Raw genomic sequence first — 23,279 nt, forward strand, 5'->3', positions numbered from 1 at the left:
GAGTGAGTGAGTGAGTGAGTGAGTGAGTGAGTGAGTGAGTGAGTGAGTGAGTGAGTGAGTGAATGGGTGAGTGAGTGAGTTGGTGGGTGGCAGAGGTTAGTTGTGAGTGAGTGAGTGAGTGAGTGAGTGAGTGAGTGAGTGAGTGAGTGAGTGAGTGAGTGAGTGAGTGAGTGAGTGAGTGAGTGGGTGGGTGGCAGGGGTTAGTTGAGTGTGTGTGTGTCCGTTTTAAACAAACACTAAACATAGGAGAGTCTGGTGGAGAAAAGAGAATGAGACAGGAATCAACATCAGCTTGTGTGTGTGTGTCTGGTTCTGGTGTGTGTGTGTGTGTGTGTCTGGTTCTGGTGTGTGTGTTGGTGTGTGTGTGTGTGTGTGTCTGGTTCTGGTGTGTGTGTGTGTGTGTGTGTGTGTGTGTGTGTGTGTGTCTGGTTCTGGTGTGTGTGTGGTTCTTGTTCTGGTGTGTGTGTGTGTGGTTCTGGTTCTGGTGTGTGTGTGTGGTTCTGGTGTGGTTTTGGTTGTTGTGTGTGTGTGTGTGTGTGTGGTTCTGGTTGTGGGGTGTGTGTGTGTGTGTGTGGTTCTGGTTCATGATATCAGTGTTGTGTTTCTGCAGGTTTGCTGCGAGGGTTAGGTGTGGTTCTGGTGTGTGTGTGTGGTTCTGGAGTGGTTCTGGTTGTGGTGTGTGTGTTTGTGTGTGTGTGTGTGTGTGTGTTTGTGTGTGTGTGTGTGTGTGTGTGTGTGTGGTTCTGGTTCATGATATCAGTGTTGTGTTTCTGCAGGTTTGCTGCGAGAGCTGGATTCATCCGTCGCTCCTCTGAGTCTGACGGCCTCCATGATCTCGTTAGTGACGTACATTCGTCTCGGGCTCCACCGGATCAGACGCGACACAGAACCAGAACCAGCTCTGATCACCTGATTCCCAGAGGAGGAGATGAGGGATTCTGGGAAGATGAAGAGAGATCGATCGTGTCGTCTGAAACTCTTCATCATTCTGAAACGTGATCATGACGATGTTCTTCAAACCCACGGGTCGTCCTGCTCATCCAACACTGCTTCCTCACACACACACACACACACACACACACACACACACACACACACACACACACACACACACTGTACAGTGACACTGTAAGAGCAGCAAGTGCCTTTATTTTGTATTTGCTTACGGTTAGTTGATCAGATGAGTGTCGAGAATTGCAATGCAAATGTTTTTGATTTCCAGTATTTATATCATCACGTGTGACCTGTGACCTGTGACCCATTAGAGATTTATATCATCACGTGTGACCTGTGACCTGTGACCCATTAGAGAAACAGAAAATGATGCTGGAGTTGTTTGTATATACAGCGATGGGCCTGACCTCTGACCCTCTGGAGCTTTTCTCATGATTGTCTCTCTTTAATGTTGTGACAAATGTGTGATTTTGTCTTTTTTTCTCCTTTTTTTGCAGTGAGGCATTATTGTATTTTTTTGTGTTAGCAGATATTTCTTGTATCATTTTTGATCAAGTGCAGAAATGATTTTCAGAACAGTCGATTGGTTGGCCGCTTGTTCTCGATAGCGGCTCCTCATTGGTCAAATCCTTCAGCACTTTTTAACTCGAGCACTAAGTATTTCCTTTTCCTCTCAGTCTCGGGTCCAGAGCAGCAGATGATGATGATGATTGACACCAGATGATGATGATTGACACCCAGATGATGATTTGTTTTATTTTCTGACAACTCTGGAAGATTAAGATACTGTCGAAATGGACCATCAGTGTGAAACTGTCTATTTATTTTATACCCCATGATTGTGCGGTGGGAGTTTCGGTTAGTTTTCTACTACCTTATCAAACTCATAAAGGGCAAAAGTCTGATTTGATTAATTGCCAAATCTTAATTGAAAATGTGTTTGTGTGTCACATTGTGTTTGTGAAAAAAGAAAAACTGTAGTTTTGGTGCCTTGTTCCCTTTTTTTCGGGTTCAGAGTTCAGTCGACTTATATTGAGGACTGAAGATCCTTTTCTCAGGATCCATTTGGATATGAATTGAATAAATCTTTATTATCCTTTATTATCTGTTCTCATTTGTCTTTGGCACCTCACAGGTTAGTCATGACAGAAATATATTAATCACAAAAATAAAAATATCAACAATCGCTCAATAAACCAACTGACCGTGAGATAAAGGATCTCTTAAAAATAATTTCTCTGCTTCTCATGTGCCTTCCTGAAATGAGAGATGATTTACTATCAGACTGTGAAGCTTTCCTGGATCTGTGAAGTCTTTCCTCTGTAGCTGTTCTACTTCATTAACTTTTATTGCCTTCGCCTATATTTACAGAGCAGCTCGTAATGTTCCTCAGACTTGAATAAACCATCTCGAGCACAGAAACATCCATTTCCCCAAAGATAACTAGCTATTTACTATTAATCTGAAATAAAAGTCAAATCCAAGATATTTCACCTTTCCTGACTTTTTTAACGAGCTGATTGTTGATAAGAGGACAGCACTTTCACTCATGGCTTCAATGAGTTCCTCTGACAGCGTTAAAGTCTTAATTAGAGTCACATCTCTCTGCATTAACCAGACCAACATGACCATCAGAATCAGCATATCTGATCAAACTGAAGTTTGAAGTAATGAATCTGCACTTCATTAATTTGCGGAGAACGAAAACATTTACAATGATTCTTTCAGATGGAAGATCTCTAACCAAAACACTGTTTGATAAGAAATCTATAGTCTACATTAAACAATTATGGCCAGTTAATAGGGCCCTGTTGCAGAAATAAAATGTATTAATAGAATTAAAAATACCGAAGTACAATCATGAAACACCATCATAGACCGTTGATGTGAACAGTGTCACTGTTGCTCTTGGAGTTTGTGAATCTCATGTAAACACACAGGCTTGAGATGTTTGATTGATTTGTGTTTTCTGAAGTGGTTTTGTGTTTGTGTTTTCAGCAACGCCTCCACCAGCTGCCAATCAAAGATGCTTTATCTTTAGATTTTACTTTAATAAAGTAATTGAAATAGTTACACTACTTATTACATTTTAAATAGGATAACTTGAAATCTGTAACCTATTACATTTCCAAAGTAACCTTCCCAACACTGTGTAGAACACGACAGTACACATTTTTTTAATATTAATTTGTAAATGTATTCTTTTGTCATGCATTTATTCTCAGACTCACATTACCTTATATGGTTTTCGTAACACAAACTGAATTATTTGAAACAATCAAAAATGTCTGGGTCATCTGGGCCGATTTTCCACGCTTTGACCACCAGATGTCGTTAGTGTGAACCGTGTTGAAAAGCTTCGAGTAATGAACCATTTTACGATACAGTTGAGGGGAAAGCTTAAGTTTCCCATCACTAACTACAGTGGAAGGGAGTGAATGTGCGTCGCCCATCTTTTCTCTGCATGGCTCTGGTTCCAGCAAGCTGTCAGATGGGTTCTCAAACGGACTGATTTTGATTGACGTTTCCTTTGGACTTCAATTCCCAGAGCTCATAGCGCTTCAGAACGCGGAAGTTCCGCCGTGGTTCGTCTTGAGTGCGGATGCTGCTGCTGAAAATGTGGTAAAACATTGACAAAAACACTACAATTCACACATCTAATTCAAATTTCTTTAACGTCGAATCGTCAGAATGGCAGTTCCTGTACTAGAATCCGTCTTGTTTGATGTGTTGATGTTTTAGCTCGTGCTGCTGTGTTTTGTTTTACTTAAGAAAACAAAAACTTGTTAAATTGAACGTCTTTTATACGGAATATTCACGAAAATTGACCAACAGGATTGAAGTGATTACTCGTAGTCGTACAATAAAAACGAGATAAAATGGCTTATTCATTGATTACAGTCAGTGTCTTTGACGATGATGATCTCGTTCCTTTCAAATATTTATATATCTGTAATATCTATGTGTGTAGTGTTATTCCTTGAAGGTATAAAGTGTAATTTTTGTAATATCTGATTAAATCCCAGCTTTCAAAAGACCGCATGAAACAATAGATGGCATGACATCTTATATTGTACTTCAATCTTTCTGACGGTCATTTTCATGTCGTGTGAGCAGTGATAGTCATCTGAACACGTTTATGATTTATATAGTTATGATCTATTTGAACATGTTTATGATTGATATAATTATGATCTATTTGAACATGTTTATGATTTACATATTTATGATCAATTTGAATCTGTTAAAAGAGTCTGTTTCTCAGTTTAAAAAAGTCACTGCACTGTGACTCGAACAAAGAATTATGTCTGAATTTGTGTGTGAGAGAGAGAGTGTGTGTGTGAGTGAGTGAGAGAGAGAGAGTGTGTGTGTGTGAGTGTCTATTGTGTCAGGGCGTCACACACACACACCCACCAAATATCTCTCTGAACACACACCACATATCTCTCTGAACACCAGAGGGCGTCACACACACACACCCACCACATATCTCTCTGAACACCAGAGGGCGTCTCTCTCACACACACACACCACATATCTCTCTGAACACCAGAGGGCGTCACACACACACACCCACCACATATCTCTCTGAACACCAGAGGGCGTCTCTCTCACACACATACACACACACACACACACCACATATCTCTCTGAACACCAGAGGGCGTCTCACACACACACACCACATATCCCTCTGAACACCAGAGGGCGTCTCACACGCCACAGAAGTATGATAACACACATCAGTGAGTTTGGAGTAAAAGCATGTTATTAATGTTGTCTTTTGTTGGACAAGAGGTTCATAAATGCTTCTCATGTTTGGAAAGATGTTTGACGCGTGTTGTTTTTTCAGATGCACGTTTATAAGTGACTGAAACTCAGTGCTTTCAGAGTGAGCCGCGTTTACTGAGCCGATCATCACTGACACGCATAACAAATGATCACAGCATTAGCAATTTTAAAATCGCGATAAGCCAAATCGGTTTATGTGCGATTACATGTAAATTGCGATCAATAGTGCAGCCCGTGTGTGTGTGTGTGTGTGTGTGTGTGTGTGTCTATTATGAGGTCCATTATGAGGAGCTGTTTATACGAACAGCATGTCAATTTTAGGATTTAACACTCGACTCATTTGTGATGTATGTTATTGTGTTGGATGTCAGTGTATTTTGTGCTCAGGAGATTCTGTCTGCCAGTCTTTAACTGAAGTGTTCTGTCCATCCACAGACAGTAAACGCATGTGTGTGTGTGTGTGTGTGCAGGTGTTGGCGTGTGTGAGCGAGACATGGTGCCTGAACATGGGAAGCAGCAGAAATGCTCGTCGAACAGCGAGGGCGAGGTGGACGGGTCGTTCGTGTTCGAAGCCCAAGAGGCCTGGAAGGACTTCCACAACTCGCTCCGACAGTTCTATGAGAACGGAGAACTGTGTGACGTCACTCTGAAGGTACGAAACAGCGTGAGGTCCGTGTCACAATCATCTCATCCTAAATGTCTCCCTTTTCTTTTTTCCTGAAGGTTGGAAACAGACTCATACCATGTCACAAACTAGTTCTGGCCTGCGTTGTTCCATACTTCCGTGCCATGTTCCTCTCAGACATGGCCGAGGCCAAACAGGACCTGATTGAGATCCGGGATTTCGACGCTGACGCCATCCAGGACCTGGTGGGATTCGCATACTCGTCGCGGCTGACGCTGACGGTGGATAACGTTCAGCCGCTGCTGTACGCCGCCTGTATCCTGCAGGTGGAGCTGATCGCACGCGCCTGCTGCGAGTACATGAAGGCGCACTTCCACCCCTCCAACTGCCTGGCCGTTCGCACGTTTGCAGAGAGTCACAACAGGGTGGATCTGATGGACATGGCCGACCGGTACGCGTGTGAGCATTTTAGCGAAGTGGTGGAGTGTGAGGATTTCATCTGCGTTTCACCACAGCACCTGAAAACACTGCTGGCCTCCAGCGACCTCAACATTCAGTCCGAGACTCAAGTGTACAACGCCGCGGTCAAGTGGCTGAAAGCTAATCTGAAGCACCACGACATCTGGCTGGATCAGATCTTGTCTCAGGTGAGCCGCTCATGTTTTACAAGGTCTTTTCAATAAATAAACTTGGCCTGCTGAAATATCCTGCCAGATCCTGCTTCCATGCAAATCCAGCAGATCCCAACACACATTGTACAAGTTTATTATATTAGATAAGTGCCTAAAACGGCAGTTTCACGCCGCAAGCTTGAGCTTCACGCAAGCGTAACTATATATGAGGTGTGTACAATCGCATGTAATTGGTAAACCACAAACACAACCAAGAAAAAATCTCCGATCATGTTGTTTCATGACACGGGTTTGATTTGGGTTGAGCTTCCTGTCTGTGTATTAATAAACTAAAAGAAAGTTAATATATATTTTATGGCTGTAGTTTTTTTAATACACCATATTTTCACACAAACTGAATAATTAAAAACTAGTTTAAATGGGTAAATCTTCTATAAATATTTTTGATTCTTCATTTTCTTTTCTGACATACTCCAGTTCTTGTTCAAACACACTAGACATGCTTATTCTGTGCATTTTGATAACTTTTTGTGTGAAATCATATTTATTTTGTCCATCAAAAGTCTGCAGGAGCAGCGCAGCAAAAATAGACTCGGCCAAAACCCCTGCTTCACTGCTGCTCACACGGAGATCCTGCTCTTGCTGCTGCTCCAGCTCCTGTTCCTGTTCCTGCTCTTGCTCTTGCTGCTGCTCCTGTTCCTGTTCCTGTTCCTGTTCCTGCTCCTGCTCCTGTTCCTGCTCTTGCTGCTGCTCCTGCTCTTGCTGCTGCTCCAGCTCCTGTTCCTGTTCCTGTTCCTGTTCCTGCTCCTGTTCCTGTTCCTGTTCCTGTTCCTGTTCCTGTTCCTGTTCCTGTTCCTGCTCCTGCTCTTGCTGCTGCTCCAGCTCCTGTTCCTGTTCCTGTTCCTGTTCCTGTTCCTGTTCCTGCTCCTGCTCCTGCTCTTGCTGCTGCTCCTGCTCTTGCTGCTGCTCCAGCTCCTGTTCCTGTTCCTGTTCCAGTTCCTGTTCCTGTTCCTGTTCCTGTTCCTGCTCCTGCTCTTGCTCTTGCTGCTGCTGCTGCTCCAGCTCCAGCTCCTGTTCCTGTTCCTGTTCCTGTTCCTGTTCCTGTTCCTGTTCCTGCTCTTGCTCTTGCTCTTGCTGCTGCTCCAGCTCCTGTTCCTGTTCCTGTTCCTGTTCCTGTTCCTGCTCCTGTTCCTGATCCTGCTCTTGCTGCTGCTCCTGCTCTTGCTGCTGCTCCAGCTCCTGCTCCAGCTCCTGTTCCTGTTCCTGTTCCTGCTCTTGCTCTTGCTCTTGCTGCTGCTCCAGCTCCTGTTCCTGCTCTTGCTCTTGCTCTTGCTCTTGCTGCTGCTCCAGCTCCTGTTCCTGTTCCTGCTCTTGCTCTTGCTCTTGCTGCTGCTCTTGCTCTTGCTCTTGCTCCAGCTGCTGCTCCAGCTGCTGCTGCTGCTCCAGCTGCTGCTCCTGCTCCTGTTCCTGCTCTTGCTGCTGCTCCTGCTCCAGCTGCTGCTCCTGCTCCTGCTCCTGCTGCTGCTCCAGCTTCTGTTCCTGCTCCAGCTGCTGCTCCTGCTCCTGCTGCTGCTCTTGCTCTTGCTCCTGCTCCAGCTGCTGCTCCTGTTCTTGCTGCTGCTCCGGCTCCAGCTGCTGCTCCTGCTCTTGCTGCTGCTCTTGCTCCTGCTCCTGCTCCTGCTCTTGCTCCTGCTCCTGCTCTTGCTGCTGCTCCTGCTCCTGCTCCTGCTCCAGCTGCTGCTCCTGCTCCTGCTCCTGCTCTTGCTGCTGCTCCTGCTCCAGCTGCTGCTCCTGCTCCTGCTGCTGCTCTTGCTCTTGCTCCTGCTCCAGCTGCTGCTCCTGCTCCTGCTCTTGCTGCTGCTCTTGCTCCTGCTCTTGCTGCTGCTCTTGCTCCTGCTCCTGCTCCAGCTGCTGCTCCTGTTCTTGCTGCTGCTTCTGCTCCAGCTGCTGCTCCTGCTCCTGCTCTTGCTGCTGCTCCTGTTCTTGCTGCTGCTCTTGCTGCTGCTCCTGCTCCAGCTGCTGCTCCTGCTCCTGCTCCTGCTCCTGCTGCTGCTCCTTTTCCTGCTTCTGCTTCTGCTCCTGCTGCTGCTCTTGCTCCTGCTCCTGCTCTTGCTCCTGCTCCAGCTGCTGCTCCTGCTCCTGCTCTTGCTGCTGCTCTTGCTCCTGCTCCTGCTCTTGCTGCTGCTCTTGCTCCTGCTCCTGCTCCAGCTCCAGCTGCTGCTCCTGTTCTTGCTGCTGCTCCAGCTCCTGCTCCTGCTCCAGCTCCAGCTGCTTCTCCAGCTCCAGCTGCTGCTCTTGCTCCTGCTCCAGCTCCAGCTGCTGCTCCTGCTGCTGTTCCTACTCCTGCTCTTGCTCCTGCTCCTGCTCCAGCTCCTGCTCCTGCTCCTGCTCCTGCTCCTGCTGCTGCTCCTGTTCCTGTTCCTGTTCCTGTTCTTGCTCCTGTTGCTGCTCCTGCTCCTGTTCTTGCTGCTGCTCCAGCTCCTGTTCCAGCTCCTGTTCCTGCTTCTGTTCCTGCTCCTGCTCTTGCTCTTGCTCTTGCGCCGGTTTCACACTGCACGCATTAGCAGAGCGTAAGCAATGCGTATTTTTTTCAGCGCCCATGTTAACAGATTAGAGCATTCACACCGCACGCAGAGGCAGCGCGTAGCAGGAGCAGAGCAGGAGCAGCAGTGCCGCGATAGTTTCGGCGGCCAGTCTATTTTTGCCGCGCCGCTTATGCTGAATTAAAGTGACAATGCATTGATCATGGCCAAAATACACCGCAGTTTTACCCAAAAAGTGCGTGAGTGCGTGACCATGCGCTCGTACAAATGCGACCTGCACATTATCACATTTGGTCGCAGTCTAGAGCCCTGTGAAGTCCAACAGAAGTGTCAGTATGGCTGAATCTGTGGAAACATGGTCAAATTTTGAAGTGTGCCGCACGGTCCAGTTTCCCCGTGTAACCATTTACGGATTCAGAATCGCATTTCAGAAACAGGCTTGTATCTTCTTAAGGTCTTGTTAGCAAATTTATTTATTTAGGCACTTGTATTCATGCTAGTTTATTTTTTCAGATTTTTTCTTAATCTGATAGAAGCATCCTGATCTGATGGGCTTTTCTCACACAGGTGCGTCTTCCTCTGCTGCCGGTGGATTTCCTCACATCCACTGTTGCCAAAGAGGAGATGATCAAGGCCAATCTGAACTGCAGAGATCTTTTGGATGAGGCTCGCAACTATCATTTGCACCTTAGTAACAAGAGCGTTCCTGACTTTGAGTATTCAATCCGTATGACACCCCGCAAACACACCGCAGGTCTGGACATTCGGCCCTGCTTCTTTTTCACACTTGTGTAGTTTAGTCTCTCTTTTCTGTCATTCGACATTTAAACCTCTGGGAACCTGCTGTACTTTTGACAGGTGTGTTGTTCTGTGTTGGGGGACGGGGGGGATCCGGTGACCCTTTCCGCAGTATCGAGTGTTACTCCATCAGTAAAAACAGCTGGTTCTTCGGCCCTGAAATGAACAGCAGACGGAGACACGTGGGAGTGATTTCAGTGGCAGGTGAGAAAGAGATATGAAAAGCAAGTAAAAGAAGCAGTGATTTATAGAGAAAAACAGTTTGTAAAAGAATGATTCAAAAATGAAAATATTTTATTTGTTATTAAGAGACACTTTCACTTTTAACGTCCTTTTTCAGGTGGCCTTTAGAGTTGTAGGGTTAAACATCAGCGTAGAGGTATTTTAAGAGAGGCTATATGAACTAGGGCTGTGCGATTATATCTCATGCTATAGACTCTCCTGTACATGGTTAGGGTGGTTTAGGGTTAGGGTCAAGTCACCTTTATTTATAAATTGCTTTTTACAATACAGATTATTTCAAAGCAGCTTTAAAGAGATAACAGGAAAATAATGCAACAAAGTTTTTTTCGGCTGTACATTAGATCTAGAAGAAAATAGCGTCATAGTCCTTCTTAAGTAAGTTCAGTGATGGTTCATTTTCATTGTAAAAACGTTATTAACTTAGTTATTAAATAACTCACAGTGGATCTGAACATCTGCACCTCCCAACACTGTTAGAAATGAAAGAGATTTTGTTCTCCATTTTTAGGAAATGTTGGGCGAAGCAGAATGCAAGTAAAAACCAAAATGGAAAAATCAACTTCCTGCTTACAACAAATGACACAAACCTATGATTAAATCTTCACATTCATCAATTTACAGGGAAAGTTTATGCTGTTGGTGGCCATGATGGCAATGAGCACCTCGGGAACATGGAGATGTTTGATCCACTCACCAACAAGTGGATGATGAAAGCGTCCATGAACACAAAACGGTAACAACCCGACCTAATGTTCTGCTTGAATACTATTCGTAAAATAAATTGTTTTAATTCATTTTTATATTTAATTCATTTTTATAGTTATCATTTTATTTTCATGGTGTTAATCTGTAAATATGCTTTATCCAACCGTCTAGCAAAATGAATATATTGTAAGTTTTGAATCAGTTGGCAAAGGTGAATGAGAGGTAATGCTGTGTTCTGTGATTAGGAGGGGGATTGCGCTGGCTGCTCTCGGCGGTCCCATCTACGCCATCGGTGGTCTGGATGATAACTCCTGCTTCAGTGATGTGGAGCGCTATGACATCGAGTCTGACCGCTGGAGCGCCGTGGCCCCCATGAACACGCCCAGAGGAGGTGTCGGTTCTGTGGCGCTCGGAGTACGAAAGCCACAACAACACAAGTTCATGACAGCCGTGTTTCCACTGTCGGGGCAAAAGCGAGCTGCTTTCTACTCTCACTTCTGTGGCTCGTCGGGGCTTCCTCTGTGCTTTTGGGCCCGCCGAATACCTTGGTCCAAAGCAGACCAACTGGGGCTTGAGGAGTTGTTACAAACCAAGATGTTCAGCACCTCTGCTCATTTCCCATGTTATCAGGCTACCAGCTAACTTCGACAGTCAAGTCATTTTAAAAAATGTTAGCCTCGGCCCGCACTGACCCGCTCTTAGCCTCGGCCCGCACTGACCCGCTGTTAGCCTCGGCCCGCACTGACCCGCTCTTAGCCTCGGCCCGCACTGACCCGCTCTTAGCCTCGGCCCGCACTGACCCTCTGTTAGCCTCGGCCCGCACTGACCCGCTCTTAGCCTCGGCCCGCACTGACCCGCTGTTAGCCTCGGCCCGCACTGACCCGCTGTTAGCCTCGGCCCGCACTGACCCGCTGTTAGCCTCGGCCCGCACTGACCCGCTGTTAGCCTCGGCCCGCACTGACCCGCACTGACCCGCTGTTAGCCTCGGCCCGCACTGACCCGCTGTTAGCCTCGGCCCGCACTGACCCGCACTGACCCGCTGTTAGCCTCGGCCCGCACTGACCCGCACTGACCCGCTGTTAGCCTCGGCCCGCACTGACCCGCTGTTAGCCTCGGCCCGCACTGACCCGCTGTTAGCCTCGGCCCGCACTGACCCGCACTGACCCGCTGTTAGCCTCGGCCCGCACTGACCCGCTGTTAGCCTCGGCCCGCACTGACCCGCTGTTAGCCTCGGCCCGCACTGACCCGCACTGACCCGCTGTTAGCCTCGGCCCGCACTGACCCGCACTGACCCGTTGTTAGCCTCGGCCCACGTTATACAACATTGTTTTTATTCCTTCTCTTCATGAGTGTTGCAGGTTTGAGATGTGATTTGTTGATTTGCTGTGTTGGTCAGGGTTTTGTGTACGCGGTCGGGGGAAATGATGGTGTTGCGTCGCTGTCCAGCGTGGAGCGCTTTGACCCTCATCTGAACAAATGGACCGATGTGCGGGAAATGGGGCAGCGGCGTGCTGGGAACGGAGTCAGCGAACTCAACGGATGCCTCTATGTTGTCGGTAAAGATCAGAATGTGTATTTGATCATCTGAATTTTCGACCTCATGTGACCCGGGCTGCACTGGCGTGTGTGTGTGTGTGTGTGTGTGTGAAGGGGGTTTTGACGATAACTCTCCGCTGAGCTCCGTCGAGCGCTTCGACCCCAGGACGAGCCGCTGGGAGTATGTGGCAGAGCTCACCACACCGAGGGGCGGAGTCGGCGTCGCCACGGTGATGGGGCGTGTCTTCGCCGTCGGGGGCCACAACGGAAACATCTACCTGAACACAGTGGAGGCCTTCGAGCCACGCATGAACAGGTGAGAGATAGAGCTGGAGATGGGTGTGATTTCCTGAATCAGGTGGACTCAGCTGCTATGTGTGTGTGTGTGTGTGTGTGTGTGCTTTCCTCCAGATGGGAGCTGGTTGGCTCGGTGTCTCACTGTCGGGCCGGAGCCGGAGTCGCAGTGTGTTCCACTCACATCAGTCAGATTCGGGACGTCGGCCAGGGCTCCAGTAACGTCGCCGACTGCATGTAGACACACACTCCACACACACACACGTTCAGCTTTACCGTGGCTTTCTGGTTTCCTGACGAGAGACGTTTATTTCCCTTTGATCACTGATCTGATGTTTCTGCTGAAAGTAAGGAATCTTCAGTAAACTACACTACAGTGTTCAGTAATCAGAACTGAGGTTCAGTCTCTGAATATCCATGACATGAATTCAGCAATTTAGCAGTTCCTCATGTAAAGCGTTCTTGTGTTTGAAAGGCAGAATGACATCAGATACTTGATGCTCAAGTTTAAAAATCACTATTTTGTGACTTCAGGACCCAAAGAACAATCAAAAAGAGATGGTTCTGTGTTAGTTTGCATGCGTACAATCACAGAGATTGGTGAGCACTAGCAGAACCGATGGACTGTCTCAACAGAACTGAATCTAGACTGGTTTCAGCTTTAGGTTGTGCTCAACAGTTTAACGTGATTAAGGCTTGTGCTTTTCACTGCCAAACGTGAAGTTGAACAGCTAGCCGAGAGAGAAGCTCAGAGACACTTTTATATGTTACCGTTGTGTATTACAAATTTAAAGCTTTTTCTGGCTTGGTTTTGTTGTGTTCATCGTTATACATGATTTAGTTCGATGTGAAAGAATGTTTGCCTTTGAAACAGATCAGTTATACAATGAGGGCACACATTGAGTTTTTATATATGTATGAAGTGTTTGTTTTGAGTCTCTGAATTCTGAATATGAAATATTTATTTTGTCTAATGCATTTTTTTTTTACATTTGAGTTCATGTTTTCAGTGGCATAAAAAAACATCTGATCATATTTAAGAACTGCTGTTAAAATGTTGTTGAAATGTTTTACATTATACTGGTGTCAGAGATGTTTAACATGTTGCATTCAGTGATGTGTAACTGTAACAAATATAATATTCAAATAGTGATTTATATAACATCTGTGCCGATCCACAGAAGCACAGAATATAACATCAGCTTTAACTGCATTTCTGTACCTGCTGATTTTAATGCAGTGTATTTGATAGATATTTATCTTAAACAAACATGACCTGTCTGAGGAATGACGCTTCATAGCATATTCACCCATGCTTTACTGTTTTGCTCAATAACCATTTATTTATTTCATTCAGTTTTTTCTTGTGACTTTCTTTTGTCTTTGTAACAATTAAATAAAAACAGAAAACCAGTCGCCTTTTCTGTTTCTTCTCTTTCTAAAACCCTGTGAAGCTCATGTTTTGTCTAAAGTGGGTAAGAAATAGAACTCAGTTTCATGAGCTTTCCATTTTGTTTAAATGTTAATATAATAATCTGAAGTGTTTACTGAACAGATTATCTAACATCAACCAAAACGTCCACGACTGCAGTTTAATGGACAGTGTAGAGTAATTTGCATTTTAGTTTTGTATTTGCTTCTTTTTATTGTTTTTGGACAATTTTGCAGCTATAAAAAGGTTAAAGAGTAACACAGAAGTAAAAGATTTTATTCAAAGTATATTGTCCTAAAATATGTGCTGTTGTAAGAGTTATGAAAGAACCTCTTTGGACTTTAGAGTATTTTCACAATGATAAAGGAAACAGAATTAACAAATGTGTACAGCATCATCAAATCTTGGTTGTGGTGCTTATGTGATCATTTTGAGATCCAGAACTGTCATTAGAATGAACATTTGGATTTAACGTTCAACATTTGATCGCCTGCATTAGTGTCACTGCAATTGTGAAATTATTCCTGACCCAACAATTCCGTCTTTTCCTCCGTTAGTGCTTTTAAAAAACATCTGTAACAGCGTTTACTCCGCAAACTATTCGTTAGAGTGTGTGTGTGTGTGTGTGATCTTTCCCCAGGTCTATAGCCGAGGACGATGGTGTGTCTTATAGAGGTCAGGAGTTACTGTTAGATTCTGCCATGGACAATCTTCTCTTTTGGCTTCTGGTTCTGCTGCGTTTCGGACCAGCTGTAGTTTGTTTATTAAGCGTGCAGGGCAACCACCCAGTAGAGCATTACAGTAATCTAGCATTGAGGTCATAAACACATTAACTAATTGTTCCGCATTTGTCAATGAGAGCATATGACGTAATTTATATATATTTTTTAAGATGGAAAAATGTGGTTTTACAGATACTAGACACGTGACTTTCAAATGAAAGATTGGTATCAAAGAGCACACACACACACACACACACACACACACACCCAGGTTCCTAACTGATGACGAAGACTTGACAGAGCAGCCATCAAGTGTTAGACAGTATTCTAGATTATTACGTGTGGAAGTTTTTTGTCCAATAGAATCTCTGTTTTTTTCAGATTTAAGTAGTAGGAAATTACTAGTCATCCAATTTTTTATATCAGCTATGCATTCCGTTAATTTTGTGAATTGGTAAGTTTTGTTAGATTTTGAAGAAATATACAGCTGAGTATCGTCAGCATAACAGTGAAAACTAATTCCATGCTTCCTAATGATATCTCCTAAGGGTAGCATGTACAGAGTGTGTGTGTGTATGTGTGTGTGTGAGGGTAGCATGTACAGAGTGAACAGCAGCGGTCCTAGTACTGAGCCTTGTGGTACGCCATACTGAACTTGTGATCGATGAGACATCTCTTCATTTACTGCTACAAACTGATAACGGTCAGATAAGTATGATTTAAACCATGCTAATGCAATTCCACTAATGCCAACATAATTTTCGAGTCTATTTAAAATAATGTTGTGGTCGATAGTATCAAATGCAGCACTGAGATCGAGTAACACTAATAGAGAGATACAACCACGATCGGATGATAAGAGCAAATCATTTGTGACTCTAATGAGAGCCGTCTCGGTACTATGGTACGGTCTAAATCCTGACTGGAAATCCTCGCAGATATCATTTCTTTCTAGAAAGGAACACAGTTGTGAGGATACTGCTTTTTCTAATATCTTTGACAGAAAAGGCAGATTCGAGATCGGCCTGTAATTGACTAATTCTCTAAGATCAAGATGCGTTTTTTTTTAACAAGTGGTTTAATCATAGCCAGCTTAAAAGTTTTTGGTACGTATCCTAGAGACAAAGATGAATGAATGATATTAAGAAGAGGATCTATGACCTCTGGAAGCATCTCTTTCAGTAGCTTAGTCGGTATAGGGTCTAACATACATGTTGTCGATTTAGATGATTTAACGAGTTTAGAAAATTCTTCCTCTCCTATAGCAATAAATGAATCAAATTTTTCCTCAGGGAGACTACAATGCACTCCCTGATGCGATACTGTAGTAGACGGTTGCATAGTTATAATTTTCTCCCTGATATTATCAATCTTATAAGTAAAGAAGTTCATAAAGTCATTACTGCTGTGTTGCTTGGAAACGTCTTGTTTTTCGTTAGTTTAGCCACTCAAATAAATACCTAGGGTTTTGTTTATTTTCTTCTAAGGGGGTCGAAAAATAAGCAGATCTAGCAGCTTTTAAAGCCTCTCTGTATGCAATCGTGCTCTCTCTCCATGAAATGCGAAAAAACTTTAAGGAAGTTCTGGGATTCCATATTGTGACCATATAGAAGATAATGACATGTCATGTGGTTTTGATGTTTGATGTTAAATGAATATGTTGGACTTTAACGTGCAGCATCAGATGACCATGTATGTTTTACAGTTTAATCTTTGGACTCTGATGAAGGTGAAAAGATCCTTCGGTGTGTGATGATGAGCAGATGTTTTGAGAACAGGCGTATGGACGTACAGAAGTAATGATAGGAAAATAAACCCGTGTAATGTTGTTTCAAGTTACAGGTTAAAACTGATTCATAACTAGAATGTTTTTGTTTGTCTTCACCCTCCTTGGTCTCGTCCATTCTGGTAAGTTCACTAATTTTCATAGTCAATTTAATAAAAAACAAATAACCAATTTGTGAAATGGCAAAAGCTCAGAATGTAATTCAACAGTTCAGGTGATGGAAGAAAATCAATGCAATATTTCCTCTCATCCTTCAGAATCATAGAATCATTGCTGAAATTGTTGAAAATTGTATTTAACATTATGGCTAAAGCCTATAACAAAAATATAACGATAAACGATATATCCACATGTGGCGCTTTCCATGAATAGGGCTCAAAATGTGGTCTGAAACAAAAAAAAACAAAAAATCCGTTTTCAAAAGAAGGTACGTGGAAAAGAGGTTAATTAACTTTCTGACAATCATCAAACTAAATAATTTAGAAGATGTTTTAACCATTTTCCCAAATGTGGAGACGTAATTTAATACCTTTTAAAAACCCATGTAACTTTTACCAATAAACTTTAAATAATAATTTAACAAAATAAAGTAGGCATTTTAAGCAAGAACTAATTCTGGTAGTTGTAAAAAGTAGTGGGAAAGAAAAGTGTACTGTATTTGTGCTGTCTTTACTGCTGTGTTTTATTTCTCAGGGTCATTTACATTACAGTAAATAGAAAAAATGATGACTCTTTTCTACAGTTGATTTGAACCATGTGATTATGACACTTACATATTGACCATTTCAGTAAAACATTAGCAGTGCATATGACACTCAAGTTTCAGCTTTACATCTTAGTCATGGGACTTTTTATGATAGAAAGTTTGACCATTATTTTTTGCAAGCAGAAATTTTCCCTCTGCTGGATATTATAAAACACTCTTTGACCTCGAGGAACTGTTTCATGGATTTATTACCCGAGTTCAATCTGTATGGAACACATCTATTCTCTCCTTTGTTCTCTTTTTCATTCTTGTCAAGTCAAGTCACCTTTTATTTATAAAGTGTTTTTTTACAAAAGTGTTTCAAAGCAGCTTTACAGAGATAACAGGAAAATAATGCAACAAAGTTTGTTTATAAGAAAATAGCATCACAGTCCAGGTTAAGTTCAGTGATGGTTCATTTTTGTTGTAAAAAAGTTATTAATTTAGTTAATTTATATATAACGCCGCTCTGGAGTAAACCGTGATGTCATCGTCCAGCTCAGTTCAGTTCTCATATAATGGTGTCAATGCAGGAGATCAATAATATTGTTTAACCAAAACTCCATCAGCGACAGAATGGAGAAAAACCTTGGGAGAAACCAGGCTCAGTCGTTCAGTTCTCCTCATTGTCCTCATGTTGTTTCTGATTTAATGAGAAACACACTGTTTTGTGGAAGGCTTCAGTCAGTGTGAGGAGGGCTGGCGGCCGTATGAGGAGAGATGTTACTTCTTCTCCTCCGACATGAAGCCGTGGCACGAAGCGCTGGAGGATTGTGTCAGCAAGGGCAGTAATCTGATGAGCATCCAGGACATTCATGAGCGGGTGAGACACACACCACAGTAAGATGAGGAAGAGATGACACTGACATGCGTTCGAGAGCTCACACTTCTGTTGTGTTCAGATGTGGGTCCGGACGCAGATCGGGACCTCCATCTTCTGGATCGGACTGAATGACGTGGCGTCAGAGGGAAACTGGGAATGGAGCGACGGGAGTGTTTTCTATCCATACCTGTCGTAAGTCAGACATTCACATTTTCAACCCATTTCTTGATGTATTCGTTGTGTAGCTCTGCATTGTGAAAAGGTCATACTTTTGGGAGTACTTGCAGGAACGCATTGTTTCTGTTTTGAGAAATGGATGCAGAAGTTCCCCACACTGACCACCGAATATCTTTTCATTTTTACAGAGTAGTAATATCTATAGTATATTATATCAATTTATGTGATTGAACAGTTCGCACCACCATGACAGAAAAGCCCTTCTGTGAACTGCAGGTATTGGAAGCAGGGTCAGCCGGATAACTGGGCAGATAATGAGGATTGTGGGCAGGTTCAGGGCGCCAGTGAAGGCCAATGGAACGATGAAACCTGCTCCGCCAGACGGCAGTATATCTGTAAACGATCAAACCGTACGTGTAATGTATTTACCAGCTCCATATATCACCCACATGTATACCCAGTATATATTGAGTTTATATATGTGTCTGTCTCTAGCTAACCCGGCTCCGCTCTGTGACACGGCGAACGGCTGGCAGCTCTTCGGCTCGAACTGCTACAAGCGAAGGGCTGGTGTTCGGAAGAGCTGGACGGCGGCTCGCAGTGACTGTGTCCGAGAAGGCGGAGACCTGGTGTCGGTCACGTCTTCTGAAGAAGAACAGTACATCACTAGCCGTCTGGACCCGTCCGCCTTTGACCTCTGGATCGGGTTTTCCACAATGGTGAGAATCATCAGTGTTAGATCTTCTCTGAACCGCCTGAGCTAATTCACCACATGCACCTCAAGGTCTTCCATAAACAAAGCCAATAAAGAGCCTGACCAATTCTATTTTATTTCTTAAAAATAGACTGCTAGGGCGACTACACAAGGGCCATGCATTCGGTCACATGCTAAATAATCATAGCTCAAATAGATGCATTGTTTTACGCACAGCAGGGCCACAATCACCTCCTTCTTTTCACAGAAATGCACAACTTTATCCTGTCAAATTCAACCAAATGCCACGACTTTTACCTGGTCTGATGCGAGTACTTCCACGTACCTAAATTGGCCGGAGGGACAACCTGATCTCACGTAAGTCAACTTTAAAACTAGTTACGGTACCTGGTTAGTTTTATCAGTATGTTTTTCACTGTCTGTCTATGATGAATAAAGCATTTAAATGTTCATGTTAATAACTGAAACTGTCACTGTTGGATCTAGTGACAAAGCGAACGGCGTGTGCACTGCTATGATAAAAGAATCAGGAGAGGAATATGGGAAATGGAGAACACACGCCTGCCGTTATGAGCGACCTTACATGTGCAAGAGAGCTTTGAATAGTAAGATTCCCTCTGTTGTGCACTGAGATAAAGGATTTAGCACAATTCTGTTATTAATGGTACATATGCATTTAATCATTATAAATGTGTCTTAGACTGTTTTGGGTTGGGTGAAAAATGCTCTTTTGTTTCTGTCACTCCAGCTATTTGTCCTCCTGGATGGTTGAGTTTCTCTGGAAACTGTTACTGGTTGGTCAGTAACCAGAATCTCTTGACCAGCTGGTATCTGGCTCAGACCAAGTGCTTTGACATGGGTTCAAACCTACTGACCATCAAAAAGTGAGAATACTAGCTGAAGTTTAGGGGAGATTCGCTTGGATTGTAATGGGTAACATTCAGTGTATGTTTTCATCTCTAGTGAAGCGGAGCAGTTCTTCATTAATGCACAGTTGCCTGATTTTCACCAGGTAGATTTACCTGATCTGTGGATTGGGATTTCAGGTGAGTGATGCATACAATACAATATTTGACCCTAACCCTTATCCAAATGAAGCTCTTCAAATGCTCCCACTGGAGAAAGAAACAGTTCAGCGACAGAATGAGAATTTTAACCAAAATGTTGTTCTTGAAAGACAATAAAGATGGTCTCTGATCTGAAGTACTATGATCTGTATCAGTTATCTGTATGTGAACAATCTTTCTGATTTATAACACCATCAGATAAGGACCAAGATGGGACATTTAGGTGGGTAGACAAAACTGCAGTTGAGTTTTCAAACTGGAGCCCAAATTTCCCTCAGAATACAGCAAACCAGTGGGACTGTGGCCAGATTTACACCGGTAAGATTCACGGTTGTCAGGAAGACACTCAATGTCACAATGTTAGCTTCAAAAGATTTTCTTGAAAATCTGAGCTGAATCAGTTTTTCTTTCTTGTAATAGGAAATTATGCTGGAAAGTGGGAAAGTACCAACTGCTTTAAAAATCTTGGATACATTTGCAAGATGCCAGGAGGACAGAATGTGAAGCCCACTTCAGCTCCAGGTGAAAGTCCCACACACTCGTTTAATCTGAATGAACAGCTGTTAGTGTGTATGTTCAGGCTGACACATGCATTCGCATGACGTCACCCAGTCACGATCTGCAGTGAAATGATGAACTTACCGACTGGTGTTTGGCTTAGGGTCAGCGGTGCAGAACTCCTGCAGAGTTTAGTTCCAACCTGCTCCAACACAGATACGCCTGAAGGACTTGATTAGCTGGATCCGGTGCATTTGATTAGGGTTGAAGCTAAAAAGTGTGCTTGACTTGAAGCGGCGCCGCACATGCCGATCGGTTTATGACATTAAAGTTCCGCAAGAGATGTCACACATCGATCGCTTCAAGTCCAACACAGCTAAACTCTGCAGGGCTGTGGCCTTCAGGAACTTTGTTTTGCAGCCCTGGCTTAGTTTTTTTATTTATTGGTCTGAACAGTCAAATCAAATGTGAAAGCAGTTCAATTAGAATAATAATTAGTGTCAGTGTTGTGTTTTTCCTGATACATGTGAAGTTGGAGGTTCATTGAATGTTTTTCTGCAGACTCACACTGTGATGAAGGCTATCTGCTCTTCAACGAACACTGCTATCACTTTGAGACCGAAACAGTCAAGACTTGGCAGAATGCAGAAAGTTACTGTGTGGCTCAAAACGGACACCTGGTCAGCATCCACGACCAGGAGACCGTCAGTTTTCTGACAGGTGCGACGCAGACAGAAGGACCTCTTTAGAACAATTGATCATCCAAAACACAGTTTTTTGCTCACAAAAGAATTATATGTGAAAAAAGAATATGTGAAAACATAATGTTGGTAATATAAAGTATTTGAGTTATTTGTTTCATTGGGTTCTTGTTATCTAGTTAAAAAACAACAAAGTATGTCAAATTTATATCGAAATACAGAGAATTGACAAATGTTGAAGCGTCACCATATATGACGTCTTGTTTCTCTGATCTCACAGCACACATGAGCAGGTCTTCCTGGGTGGGTCTTAATGACATCGACAAAGAGGGAACGTATGTGTGGACCGACGGAACTCAAGCAGTAAGTCATCAGACCTTAAACTTCGTCAAATGACACCGCCGTCGGTGTATGAATGAGTGAGTGAATGGGTGAATGTGAGGCAATGTAAAGCGCTTTGGTGGCCATAGGTCTGTGAAAGCGCTATATAAATGCAGTCCATTTACCATTTACCATTTTACCAAATGAACCAGTGCGTCTGACTGAGAAAGCTTCTGGTGCCTACCTGAGAAATGCTAAACACTATTTTGAGTTCAATCCTGTCCCTGAAGAATGAGCACTGGTTCTGGATGAAATAATTTAAAGCTTTATTTTGAGCATGTGTGAACAGAAGTTCCTCTGCTCTTTGTAGGACTTCCTTCCCTGGGAGACGGGCCAGCCTGATAACTGGCAGGGTAATGAAGACTGCGTTCACATTCGAGGAACTGAGCACCAGGATACTGGGAAAATCAACGACCTGCCCTGCACAGCCACTTACCCTTTCATCTGCCAGAAAGGTGGGAGCTTTTCCTGTTTGATCAGTCTTTTAATTAATTGGTTAATTTTATTGTTTACACATATTTTTCAACACACTGTTCTAGTGAAATATTGATTTATCTTGATTTTTTTTGCAGCCAAAGGTCAAGGGCCACCCGCACCCCCAACTGCCGGTCCAGGTACAGATTATATAATAAATGTATTCTAATCCTGAAAATCGTTAACCCCTTAGTGTATGCACAGTGGCCCATTAATCTTCAGGATTTTAGGATCCAGAAAAATGTAAATCTAATAGTACTATAGATTTACCGCTTGTAATTCTAATGTGCACAACATGGTAAGATGTTTTTTTTTCTATTTAAAGGGCACCTATTATGACTCTTTTCACAAGATGTAAAATAAGTGTCTGATGTCCCTAGATTATGTATGTGAAGTTTTAGCTCAAAATACCCAACAGATCATTTTTTACAGCATGTTTAAATTGTAATTTTTGGGGCTCAGAAAAACGCGCTGTTTTAGTGTGTGCCCTTTAAATGCAAATTAACTGCTGCTGCCGGCCCAGAGGGCGTAGCCTCACGAGCTTGCGCTAAGAGCCAGGACAATCTCATCTGATAATATCAGAACAGAAACTCTCAGTTGCGGTGTTCATTTCGACTCGGAGTCGAACAATAATGCCCACAGAGCCAGAGAATATATGCTGTATGGAGAACAGGAATAGTTTAGTTTAATTATGGTTATAATTTACTTGTCATCTGCTTTTATCCACTATTAATGCAAGCCTGCTGTAGCAGACCCTGTCGGAATGATGACCAAAATATACTGACGAGTTCAGTGAAGTTTATTGTACATCACACAAAAGATGAAGCGTTAGTTTTACTCCAGAGAATCACAGTAAGAGCTGAATAAACACAGTAAAAGAAGTGCGCATTTAAGTCTTTCTTATCCATAAACACTCTCTCTCTCCCTTTCATTATCCACAACATACACAGCGAAGTACACAAAACACTCGTTACAACTAACAGTAAACAAATATAAACACACCTTTTCAGTGGGTGCTTAATAAACTGGTAAACCTTATATCCGTAAAATGACTCGATGAGCTGTCATAAAGTGCGCGCTCTCACTTTTCATTTCATCAGTAACGTTAGGCCTGTCGCTCTGGAGACTGTAAGCTGGATCACAAACAGTACAGATCCATCCTCGAGTAACAACGAGAATAAATGAAGACTGCTATGTTCATTCTTACATCCAACAACAACACACCTCAATCGCTTAGGAGACATTCTTGTCTACAGCTGCTCAAGTGTCGAAACAATGGCGGACTCTGTGTCCAGCTCACTCAGGGCGGGTCTAGGCTCAAACTGCAGTGTCAATCAACAGTCATGGGAGGGGCCTGTGCAATTCTACGTCACATTACATAGAATCTTAGAACAGCTCATTCTGATACAGTGCTTATGATTTATTGAGATTGTAAAAAAAACACTGGGTGGATTTTTATCATTCTAGGGTGGTTTTGCTCACACACTGCCAACACACATTTATGTTCAAACACCATGTAAAAGTGAATTTTGCATAATAGGTGCCCTTTAATGCCAAAAATGCTCTTTGGATCACGCTGGAGAAGTGTTTTCACGCTTGTTTTCAGTTTTACTTCCGGTACATTTCTGTCTCTTTG

The 23,279-nt window shown here is 43.3% G+C and overlaps 3 protein-coding genes across 7 annotated transcripts in view; 2 read left to right on the top strand and 1 right to left on the bottom strand.

The window, feature by feature from the left end:
- Positions 1–918, top strand: part of aff1 (AF4/FMR2 family, member 1) — a 24,068-nt gene extending 23,150 nt beyond the window's left edge. For all 5 annotated transcript variants that reach the window (XM_084137106.1, XM_084137109.1, XM_084137110.1 and 2 more), the window contains one exon: positions 777–918. In XM_084137106.1, the coding sequence (XP_083993232.1) occupies positions 777–913 (137 nt within the window). In that variant the 3' untranslated portion in view covers positions 914–918. The remainder of the gene's footprint in view (positions 1–776) is intronic.
- Positions 919–3,467: 2,549 nt separating this feature from the next.
- On the top strand, positions 3,468–13,535 carry klhl8 (kelch-like family member 8). Its single transcript, XM_084137506.1, has 10 exons — positions 3,468–3,576; positions 5,217–5,398; positions 5,470–6,018; positions 9,114–9,300; positions 9,405–9,548; positions 10,209–10,320; positions 10,538–10,706; positions 11,689–11,848; positions 11,943–12,144; positions 12,240–13,535. Exons 2-10 carry the CDS (start codon positions 5,240–5,242, stop codon positions 12,361–12,363), a joined length of 1,806 nt encoding a protein of 601 aa, XP_083993632.1. The 5' UTR covers positions 3,468–3,576; positions 5,217–5,239; the 3' UTR covers positions 12,364–13,535.
- On the bottom strand, positions 6,277–8,604 carry LOC311097967 (uncharacterized protein; the record flags this gene model as incomplete). Its single annotated transcript, XM_084137977.1, has 2 exons — positions 6,277–8,338; positions 8,441–8,604. The coding sequence occupies 2 exons, from the start codon at positions 8,602–8,604 to the stop codon at positions 6,418–6,420; spliced, it is 2,085 nt and encodes a 694-aa protein (XP_083994103.1). The 3' UTR covers positions 6,277–6,417.
- Positions 13,536–23,279: the final 9,744 nt, after the last annotated feature.

The sequence above is a fragment of the Abramis brama genome (genome assembly GCF_963993115.1).
Source record: "Abramis brama genome assembly, chromosome: 15".
NCBI classification, from domain to species: domain Eukaryota; kingdom Metazoa; phylum Chordata; class Actinopteri; order Cypriniformes; family Leuciscidae; genus Abramis; species Abramis brama.